The sequence below is a fragment of the Uloborus diversus genome, chromosome 6, assembly GCF_026930045.1.
Source record: "Uloborus diversus isolate 005 chromosome 6, Udiv.v.3.1, whole genome shotgun sequence".
Lineage (NCBI taxonomy): Eukaryota > Metazoa > Arthropoda > Arachnida > Araneae > Uloboridae > Uloborus > Uloborus diversus.
In genome coordinates, this window is record NC_072736.1 from 7,020,959 (window position 1) to 7,033,250 (window position 12,292).

At 31.8% G+C, this 12,292-nt stretch overlaps 1 protein-coding gene across 1 annotated transcript in view; it reads right to left on the bottom strand.

Annotated features, from left to right (window-relative positions):
* Positions 1 to 7,200: 7,200 nt before the first annotated feature.
* LOC129223924 (probable G-protein coupled receptor No18) overlaps positions 7,201 to 12,292 on the bottom strand; it is a 35,782-nt gene continuing 30,690 nt past the window's right edge. The window contains exon 4 of the mRNA XM_054858304.1: positions 7,201 to 8,849. Coding sequence (XP_054714279.1) covers positions 8,175 to 8,849 — 675 coding nt within the window. The 3' untranslated portion in view covers positions 7,201 to 8,174. The remainder of the gene's footprint in view (positions 8,850 to 12,292) is intronic.

The following is a 12,292-nucleotide window of genomic DNA, read 5'->3' on the forward strand; positions in this document are numbered from 1 at the left end:
AAATAAAAACTAAACAAAACAAAAAAAGCATACAAACATTTGAGAGAAATATGGGTACTAGAAGCATGTAAAACAAAACTATAATTGCTAATGCACACGAAATGTGAATAGTAAATAGATCGGTTTAAACTTTGCTGCTACCAATTTGTGCATTAAATACGCTACTGGAGAGACTAGTGGTTAGGATTAGAGATCAGAGGAACATGGATTTTATGTCCAAGGTACTAATAAAGATAACCATTGTAATTAAGTGATATTAGTACATAAAGCTGCAATACGTACTAACATTTTTTAACAAAAATTAATTCCTATATTTTACTGAACATAAACGATAAATGAAATGAATTTATTGCACGGTACGTACACTAGTAAACATTTTCTGGAAAATTTGAGGTAATTGTTACTGGCATCCATGTTGCCAGTAACTATTACCGTAAAAATCAACTGTTACTATAAAATTTTATGGTTTCACAGCAATCAATTCGAGCTGGGATCGCATATTTCTCCGGTATAAATACCGTAAAAATCAGCGATGCTGTAGGTCTGCCATTTTACAGTAAAAATTACCAGAAAATCTTCCTGAATTTTAACAGTGTACTCTGTGATGAACTGTTATACAGTAATCAAACAAAGAAAATTAGATGAGCTTCTGAAAAATGCATCGCATTAACATAAATAAAATTCATGATTTTTGAACATGGAATTGCGTTCGGACTTTTGTCATTCTACTTTAGTAGGACAAGCTGAGTTTATGCATTCATTAACAAAAAGGAAAAAGAATTTTTTTCTTTTAAACTTCCGCCCCCCCCCCCCCAGTACGCTGTCTTTCCAACTAAAACATTACCAACCCTGCAATGCTATGTGATTCCGAATCGTCTTCTAGATGTCACTGGTGTGGCATCACTTCTGAAAGTTTGGTCCGCTATCTTCAGATTTATCCTGCAATTTTTTCTTCCCCTTTTGCTTACATTTTTCTCAAAAACGCATAACCAAACTAAGCAGAAATCAGTACTTGATGCTCTTGTTGAAATATTATGCATACTTTATAATAATGTTTTTAATAATACGTTCCCTTAGCAGCAAAGTTAAACTTCACCGCAACTAGGTGAAAATGATGAAATAAATACATCAAAAGCAGTAACCAGTATAGTATGAAGTTTTTGTTATTTTTAACAAGACACTCAACACATCGTTTGTATATCACAGTCTGTATCTTAAAAAATCTCTACGCACTAATTTCATGACTAGACGTGCATAATCCTCATCGTGTTATTAATGACTAGTAATTTTCTTTGCCATAATAGTCATTAAAGTCTTACACTCCATGAAAAAGTCCAGGCGATAGTCATGGTTGATTTCCAAGTACAGATTTACAGTTGGCCACATAAAAAAAGTGAAAATTTCTTTTGAAGATAATAATTATATTTCTGTGACTTTTATATCAAAAGACAGATAAACTGTCCAGAGTTTTCAAAGTATGTACAATTTAACTTTTGTTAGTACGATTGTAACATAAATTTTAAAAATTATCAAGGTATGAGGAAACTAAAATAACTATATTAGAAATGGCAGTTTATTTTGCAGCTAAGCATTGCACATTAAATAACGTTCCTGATATAAAGGATTTCTAATAAGTATACTAATATTTTGCAGTATGACTTTGAAAATCTTTTATGAATTTCAGTTGGTGTTGTGGCTTTTATAGCGGCACATTCTTGCATTGCGAAGTTGATTTAAAAAGCCATAAAAACTTTTGAAATTCATGTCTTCTGAATTTAGCAGAAAAACTGCATTAATAATTTTATGGGATTGGTTTCAATCAGACCTTCTATTTCCAGCCTTTATTTTAAGCATTTATTTTATGCACAATACTTATAAAAATAGCGTTGGAAAAAAATGAATGTTTCTGCAATGCAGTTGAAACATTTTTAAACGTTTTGAAGTGTAAATTAAAGGAACCAGAAAATAAGGAACTTTAAAGTCATAACCGCAAAATGTGTCTTCCTTTCAAAGGAATTTGTAAAGGAATACGTATATAATTATGTATACCATGCAAGTATTTTTATACATATCATTCCCCCTCCCCATTTTGAAGCATTCATGTAAGAAAAAGCTTCATACAGAGAAGGAAAAAAATACATTTCAATCAAACAGTTTTGTTTTATACTGAATTATAGATTCTTTCATTTGTACTATATAGTGCTCAAAATATTTTACGTATACATGATGGAGACCTAAATAGCTAGGCTATTAGTCTCCAGATGTCGCCATTAACGCGTTATGTTCATACATAGTTATGTCAGGGGCTCCTCAAAAACTGTCTGGCTAACTGCATAAGTAGATCGCGTAAATGAAAATATAAGTTTTTACGCACGTTTTAAATTACATTTAAGTTTCTCTTTTGCAAGTCACATTTTTGCGGAGAAATGTTATCATTTGGTACTTATTATAAAATTTTTGTTTAAAAGAAATAATTTTTCTGTTAATACTTGTAGAAAAAAAATGATCATGAAAAAAAAATTATCCATATACTTTTCCAAAATAAAAAAGAATACCAAAAGTATCGAACTTACTAAGAAGTTATGACATTAGTATAATCTGGAAATCAGTTCAAAGATTTTTTTTTGCGTAACGCAAATTCTGAGGGACTTCAGCCAAAATCATGATTTTATTTATTTTTTTTTTCTGTCTAAATGAGTAGATTTTACAAATTGATGTCACAAGAAGACTTGTTGCGGGCAAAAAAGAAAAACAAATCGTAAGAATTCAAGTTTTCTTTGCTTTCTTTGCCTTATACTAACTCGGATTTTTTTTTTCTTTTTTACTCTAAAGCGTAGTTTCCTCGCTTAAATTTTGACGAATACAAGATTTTTCTATGTAAGTTCTCTTTCACTTTTATGAGGGGCAGTATAAAGAAATATGTGTATTATGTTTATGTATATAACGAGCTAAAATGTAAAAACGAAGTTCTGTAATTTCATAATTATATATCACAAAATCATCCATTACTCTTTTATCTGCTCTGTTACAATATTCGAAAACAATAAATTTACATTTTTGCGCATTTTGTTAGATTGTGAGCGTTAATAAAGTTAGTATTTGTGTTTATCTGCGGATTTTTCACTTTTTTTTTTTTGGTTCTGGAAATAAGTCAAAAAGGAATTAATACATTTGAGCTCTAGGAATAAAACAAATTCCATTTTCGAATCGGTATAAAATCCGCCTCGTAAATAAACGAATAATGTACCCCAGAACTGCACGCCTCTGCGGTGGAAAAATTATTATTATTATTTTGAAGGCTAAGAGATGTATTGAGATTTAACTTACGTCCATTAACATTAGCTGGCTTTTACCCGAAAATGCTTAAGCTCTAACTATTTAATTCACATCAGTACTTAAATAGGAAAGCTCATTTTGAAGATTAATTCCAGAATAAATAAAGAATGTATCAAGATATAATCTCTGCAATAGACATGCATAAATAAAAAGACATTATAAAGATGATGCACAAATATATGACTATGCAAAACAATTCGCTTGCTTTGAAAACCACGAACTTTGACATTCAAAAATAACCTCACATCAACAGGTTTAGCTGAAAAAAATAATTGAGCGTTTAAAAGGGCAAACATTCTTGGTTTCATCCTGCAGTGAATCTGTTGTGGAATTCATGTAACAGGAGGCAGTAAAAATACTATGTTTCATTTTAAATAAAAGCACCTATGAAAAACAAAATAATTTAAAATTATCATTTTTACTTAAAAGCAATAAGTTCAACGAATTTTAAAAAAAACATTTGAGAAATTAAAAAAAAAAAAAAAAACAATTCTTACACGAATGGGCGTTCACACCAAATGAAAACATATCACTAAATAAACAATTGATTAGGAGTTTGAATTAATGCAAGCGATAAAAACGTTATTTTGTTTGTTTATCTATGATATAGACTACTATGAATAAAATGTAGTTTAGATGGGTCCCTTTGCAGTTAAAAAGCAATGAATTTGTTTGGACTAAAAAACAAATTATTTTTTATTTCTTTCTGAAGGCAATACTGCGAGAAAAGGAGAAATAAAACGAAAACGAAAGAAAATTCATTTCAAAGGCAATACAAACTTCATACATTTTTTTATCTTTCTAATTTTTTAATTACGAACATTTTAAAATTTAAAAAGTAATATATAACTCAAAATTTGTTATAAATGTTAAAAAAAAATCTTTTGACATTAATTTTGGTAAAGACTTTCGACGATGTCTTTCGCTTTTGTTTGTGACAGGCTTTTTTGTAACGTTAATCTTTAGGCTACAGAATATTCAAAACACCTCTAAACGTGCTTTTATCTGGCAATGTCATCTGGGAGAAGAAAAAAAAGGAGTATGTTGTGTAGAAAATCCATTCTTATTGATGGTACCAGAGAAAAACACAAATAACCAAATAAAGAACTGCAAAATTTTCTAGAGTCCCAAGTCGAATATGTTATAACTAAGTCGTTTTCTGGATGCGATTTAAAAGACCGAAAAAGGTAGCAGAAAAACTGAGCAGTGATTTTTGTTTGTAAGAGATTTTAGAAGCCACTACAATTTTGTAAAATAAAAACTTACTTAAATATCAAGGAGAAAAATCAACTTTAGAGAAGAAAACAAAAACACCATGAAGTGAAAAAAGTAGCCAATAAAATGTTTTAAAAATAAATTTAAAAAAAATGTTTCTAATCGAAATGTAATCAGGAACTGCAGAAATGAAGAACTAGCTTCTTAAAAATAATAATATTATGTAAAAAAAACAGAGCATGTTTTTAATGATCAAACAAAAGTAGTTCTAAAAATCATTAGCACTACCAACGAACGCAATTTTGCAAAATAAGTTTAAGTTCTCATTGCATGGTTATAATTCAAAAATGCGTTTTCCTACTTTTTTCACTTAAAAACAATTAAGTTATTTTTAATTCTTAGCTAGTTAAAGAAATGCATATATATATATATATATATATATATATATATATATATATATATATATATATATATATATATATATATATATATATATATATATATATATATATATATATATATATATATATATATATATATGCACTATATGACCAAAAGTATTATGACACTTTCAAAAATTAACATTTTTACGGATTTGTTTTCAGAAATAAAAGACCAACTGCTCCGTAATTTTTTTCACATAAAAGGTATACTCCAGTTGCCATTTTCCAACAAAAATTAAGTCTATTATTCATTTAGGAGACGAGCAACAAATTGAGGAAACAAAAAAAGGTTTTTGATCATTTTTTATTGTAAATATCTGGGAACAAGCTATAAACTTCAAAACTAAGTTAAAAACCTATCTCAAATTTATTTTTATATTTTCGTGACAGTATCTCTTATACCCAAGAAGATATAAGCATTTCTTTCAAAAATGCAAAATTTTTTTTTGAAGGTTTTCGGCTTATATCACGCAGAGTTTTTCGTCAAAAGTAACTAAACTTTCAGAATATTTGTCAGCATATTACAGAAACATAACAGTAAAATTTGAAGTTAAAATAATGAAAATTTATTGAAATATGAACGTTTAAAGCAATTAATTTTTCACTGCGCAAGCGCGAAAGATGTAGCCTCAGAGGTTTGCGCAATGTTTGTAATGTAATTTAATGTGCCAGAGTTAAGTATTAACCTTATGTTTAATTTAAAAGAATCATAATTAATCTTGATAAAACCCGAATATCGCTAGTTCTTCAGATCTTTTCTCTTAAAAACAAATTAAATAGGTAATTTTAACAAATTTAATATAGTTAACTTCGCCGTTTTATTACAAAAGGGAACGCCAACTCAACAAAATAGCACTAATATTTCGAAGGAAGAAACAGCTAAATCACTAAATTAATATTTTCAGTTTGAAAATGCGAGGAAATGTATTTTTATCAATTGGTTAATTCCAGGAAAAAGGAGACATGACACTTGAATTTTAAAAATTAATATTCTCTCCCTTGCCATATACCATTCTCTTCAGAAATAAATGAATTTTTTGAGTCTTAGCCTGTTTTTTTCCCCAATAGTTTGTTGACTTTCAGAAAATCAAGTGCAAAATCAAGTTTTCTCCAAGTGTTTTTACACAGAAAAAAATCTCTTTTTTGTTAGATACTGTAATTTCAATATATTTTTTATCAGCATGTAATATTTAGGTTAACTTTTATCTTTTGAATGTCTAGTTCAACTTTTCGGTAAGTAATTTAAATTTTCTCTTTTTTCAACCGTGAAATAGGTCTATTACTAAGGTGACAGTTTGCTGTCCTTCCGTTACCAAAATACTACTTCTCAGTTAGTTCACCAAGAACCTATTGGATATAGAAGCTAACGTTTTTTTATGCAAAGCAGAATTGTGTTCCTTGTCAAAGAGGCTCAGTTAGAATTTTAATATAGATTTAATTTACATGTTTTTAATGGTAACAGAAGGACAAAAAATATAGTAACGGAAGGACATTTATTTATAAGCTGACGCATGGTAAAATTTTAGAATGCTAGTGGCAAACAAACTATTGTTTAAAGTGTGCTTTGATTTAAAAAAAAAAAAACTTTTATTTAATTTTTTAAGAATGTTTTGTGATTTTATTTATTCTATTGTACGTGATAAAAATCATTAAAACTACACTTAAAAGTTCCTAAGCAAGTGAAAATCATTTTGGTATGACACGTTTGTGAGATGACACTCCAATTTGAGCAGAAACAATTGCTTGCAAACTTGATATTGATATTGGATCAATACAATATTGGAACTGCTTTCAGATTCGTTAACACAAGTCACAGGAAAGGACTGTTGAGAGCATTAGTTCAACCGTTAAACATACTGCGAAGAGATCCGTGAATTCAAAGATCATTTTTCAAAAAGATGGAGTAATATCCAATCTTATTCTGACACACAAAATATGCACTATTTGAACCCTGTAACAAGTTATGTTATTGAATAAAGTCAGTATTTTAACAAATCGAAGGAGACTTCACTTCACCGAAGGAGAGAGAAGATACAGCTGAATCAAAAGCACCAAATAATGAGAATATGTGAAAGGATTCATAACATTTGGACAAGTTTTGTTAGTTGAATGCAAGGGAAACAAATTAACAAAGGGCAATGTTGGACAAGTACTTCATATAGAAGATGAAGGAGCAAAAATATCTTGTTTGAGAATGCATAATGACGTGGGAAGGATCTTTGTATTCCCTGACAAAGAAGATAAATGTTCTATGAATTCTGATAATATTTTTGAGTATTTTAAGAATTCTTAAATTTAACAGATGGCTCAGCTATTAGACGTCATTGTTTCAGACTGCTGTATTAGCTGAATAAATGTTTGTAAGTAGAATTTACCAAGTTAAATTGTTTTCGACTTCTTGTCCCTCCGTTACTGTCCTTCCGTTACCCTTAAAAAATACATAATTTATATGCTTAAAATAATAGTTTTTTAAAACAAGAGATGAAATTGTAATGATTGAACACTCCCGTATGTGCTCTAGTTTTTATAGTTTTCCCTTTTATAGTTTGGCTGAACTTTTGGGGAGAACATGATTGCGTGAAAATCATGTCGCAAAAATTTTCTTCCGTTACCGCTTTTTAAATTTCATTTTAAAAAAAGTTACTGGCAATAAATTCGTGGCTTTGGCTTTTTTAGCAACTTACTATGATGATGTATAAAAGCCTATGCATCAGGTTTTGAAAAAAATATATATTTTAATATGATTATAGACAGAAATACATCGATTTTTTTGTTCAAACTGTCCTTCTATTACCGCTGCAATTCACCCAATTCTTTAAATTGGATTAATTTTCTCAAAATCTTTTTTTTTTTTTTTTTTTTTTTTGTATTCTTAACGCAATGCAAGAACTTAGTAATCAACCACTATCGTCTGGAAAGTTTGGTAAAAATTTTCAGATCATCTGATATTGTTTGGAATCAATGAAAAACGTTGCTGTCATTTTACCGTCGAAGTTTCGGTTTTCAGTAGCATTAGTGTTGGTTAAAATAGTTAGTACAACCCTCGTAATTCATTAAAGGCAGTTAATCAAATCTCAGTATCACTTCCAGGGCACTCCTGTTTTCCCTTAAAAATTGCCTACAAGAGAGCAATTGTGTGCCATTTGTCTTTGCAGTAGTCTTCTTGAAATAAATCTTAGTTTAGATAAACTGCTGGGGATCATGTCCTTTCCTATTTTTCCTACAACACCTACACTTGTCAATGGTCAGCCTAAGGAAGGCTTTTTTGAAGTCCTGGTTGTTGAGTGCGTATATGAATGGGTTTATTGCTGAGTTAACCCAGCCCAGCCACACCAGGCAAGCGCTGAGTGTGGGGTGGAAGAAACACGTATCGCAGAAAGGTTCGATTAAGTACACGGTGAAGAAAGGCAGCCAGCAGACGATGAAGCCACCTACGACGACACTGAGGGATTTGGCAACCCGCCTCTCCCTCTGGAACGCGGCCCTCTCGTAGCCATCCTTCTTCCTGATGGTCAGGCGAGTCGTCTTGTGGCTCCCCCCACTCTCCTTCTTGGGCTGGCAGTACTGGCAGTACTGGCCACCACCTGTTGGAGATTCGGCAACGGGAGAGTCCGTGTGTGGTTTTCTCGAGGTGGTAGCAGCTACCGTGTCATCCGGGCTCTGTTGCCACTCTTCGCGGCCCGTCTCTTGCTGGTGGTTGTGGTGGTGGTGCTGGTGGTTCTGCTGGTGGTAGAGCTTCGTCGTGATGTTCGGGTTGTAGGTGTTTTGGCGGCTGAGGAAGAAAGGCGCCGAGCGGATGAGGGAGAAGGAGCTCTTTCTTCGGCCACTGTGACTCCTGGTGCTGCTCGTCCGGACCTTTGTTAGTAAATGGGTTAAAAGCAGGGTGTTAGTAAAAAGAAGTGTTAGTTGAAAGATTACAGTTTAATCTCTACGGGACTAATGTAATGCATGCAGAACTTTTCCAGCCATTTATGAAAATATTTGAGGCAGTGAGAAGCAAAGGGATGTAAGTGGACATTTTCAAGTTTTGAGTAAAATGCGCTTAAATTCCAGTTCTAGGTACACATTCACTTAAAAGTTTTTCAAAATCATGTAGTATAGCAGCACCTACTAGGACAACTAGTACTATCTTTTGCCCCAAAACAGAAAAAGAGGTTTACCTACCTTTTGTACTGTTTAGTTCCAAATTTTTGATTCTATCACTGACATTCCTTTGCGTCTCACTGTCTCATTTCTGATTTACGTTCACAATATCCTATTTACACTGTTAAAAATTTTCCGGAAAATTAACGGTAATTGTTACTGGCATCCATGTTGCCAGTAACTATTACCGTAAAAATCAAATGTTACAGTAACATTTTGCGGTTTCCTCGGTAAGCCACAGCAACCGATTGGAGCTGGGAACGCTTATTTCGCCGGTATAAATTACCGTAAAAATCAGCGATTCTCTAAGTCCACCATTTTACAGTAAAAGTTACCAGAACATCTTCCTGAATTTTTAACAGTGTACCTTCATAAATATGAAACAAACTGTTGTGCTTAAAATAAATTAATTAAAATGAGGTTAATAAAACATGAAATCTGCTCACAATAGCACACACGGGTTTCATATTTTCAAGGAAGTCCTTTTTCAAATCAAAATACAATAAATTTTGAATGGACGATCATTCAAGAACAGCATTTTCGTCTCGCTTATTGGTCTATCACACTTTTATGTTCTTCCATCCATGAGCTCACGTCTTTTGCATTGAAAAAAGTAATTCCTTGTAATCTTAAAATATGTGTGTGCAGTAATTTTCAAGTTCTGTGCTTTATTGACTTCCTTTTAATCACATTATTATGAAAATGCTTTACACACCTTTTAAATGTACAGTTCGAGAAAGATAATAAACCTTAAATCAAAATGCTATTTTTATACCAAAATAGCAAATATGAAACAACGCAATCAGAGATAATAGCGGTAAAATTGAAAAAACATGTTATGGATTTATTGAAGAACCATTTAATCGATGCAATATATTGTGAGGTTTGAAGTGTAATAATTATAATGCTTCAAAACTTCCAACATTGCTCAATGACAAAATGGTTCCTTGCTAACAGGGAAACACGTGTGTACGCAAATTTTATGCTGAGCGTTAGAAACAATGAGCATTCGGGTAATTTGTAAGAATAATTTCGATTCATAGCAAGCGAAGTTGCTTTGAGTTAATACCTGAGTTACTTATCAACACATTAATCGATGCTTTTATTTATAAATCTATGAAATCTATTTTTGTCTCATTCAATGTGCAAGTAGTTACAATAGATAAGTATATCTTTGGATTTCATTTTGCTTTTCACACGTGAGTACTTAAATTTTCATTTAGAGCATCGTTTCCCAACCGGTGGTTCGCGAACCCCTGGGGGTTCACGAGAGGTACGAAGAGGGTTCGCGAAAATTATTTTGTCACGGCGGAAATTTAACATGTTTGTTCGAGATGAAGTCTCAATTTCAAGCGTTTTTTGTTCGTCATTTATTCATTTGTCTCTTGCATATTCGATACATTTTGGATACGAATATTAACACTTTCTGACATTCTATTCTGTAAATTTAAAGAACTAAGTTTGTCATTTCAAGGAACAGGTTTTTGTTGTTTTCGTTGAGCATGATATTATTGAGCCCGTGCCGAAAAAATTCAACTTTTAAACGCAATGTATTTAGATGAAAGCAAACGAATGCTTTAGTTTTCTTCGTTTGAGTGGAGAGTAAGATCGAACTCAATGGAAACATTAAATGGAGCATAAGCGAGCGTTTGAAGTATTTTTCCTAATTTTACTATGTTTAGTTTCTTTACCATTTGAGTACGACTAAGAGTTATCGCGCTTCTCTTGTGCTTCGCCTGAATTGCGATTGACACAAAAAGTGCAATGGCGCTGCTGTCAGTTGCTACAGTGATTACGTCGCGTCGTAAAAAAATTTACGAAATTGAAATATGAACATTTGCACTCCATGTAAAAAAAAAAAAAATACTAACGAAATTTGCGCAGAAAAACTCTCTTGTAATAAGTGAGCATAAAAATATTTTTGTTGGTAAAATTTACCGTTTATATAATAATTAGAGTTAATTGCAGACGTTTCTACTATTTTTCAAAAATAAAATAAAAAAATAACCATGCATTTTATTCCGCATTTTAGCATAAGGAAAAGAAATTTCTTCAGCACTAAAACAATTAATGTACACATTGTATCCTTATCAAACAACTAGATTTTACTGGAAGAAAAACGATCATTTTGTTAATCTGAGACATTTTCTCTAAAAGATATTTTTCAGATCATTTTTTTTGATTGACTAATTAAGCGTTACGAATAAATGTACTGTTGTGATAGAAAAATACATTTTAAATTTTATTACCCCTTTTGACAAATTTTCCGTGGGAAAAATGAATCTCAGCATACAATGGTGCCCACTTGGGGGAGGGGGTCATGGCGCAGACTGCACCATTGAAATTTTTAGGGAGGGGGGTGTTTAGAGTGGTATTTTTCTCTTTTTTGGGTTGGGCTATTGCTTTTGGGGAGATCTCCAGGGTATTGAGGGGGGTTGTGCCTTTACCCTTGGGGGGTCACCCCTGCTGTCAGCATATAGAAATAAATGCAGAAGGAAGTTTAATGCTGAACCTAATGTAAGACTGAAACTGTCAGATGAGACATTTGAGTCAAACTTTGAAATTCTTTCGTCCACACCATTCCATTAAGGATTTTTTCAAAGTGAGCTGAACCTCATAGAATTTATCACTCTGTTTGTTTCGTTGTATTTGTTTCGTAACAATATTTTAGCTATCATTTTAAGCTTGTAGTAATGTTTGTACTCCTATATTTTGTGATTATTATCTTTTGTTTTTCAAATAAATAAATAAATAAAATAAAATAAAATAAAAAAGAATTACTGCGGATGGGGGGGGGGGGGGGTAGAAGGGGCCCGTGCTTGTCAGTTAGTACTTAGTTTACAGGGGTTCACTAAACTTGTACAGATTTTGGAAGAGGTTCGCAAGGCAACAAAGGTTAGGAACCGCTGATTTAGAGAAGCAGAAAAAAATATAATTTTCAGGTTAGTGGATTGATTGTTTTTTTTATAAGCACTGCAATCGCGACTAAAATGGTTTTAAATAATACGTAAGTAACTTATTTACTTTTAAGCACGAAAGCTACAAAATTAAGTAGTTTTTAAGGTGACAAAGCACATACTTGACTTAGCATAGTGAAACAAATGCACTTCTTTTAAGATAAAATCAACGATTTTTGTATCAAATAAAATATTTCG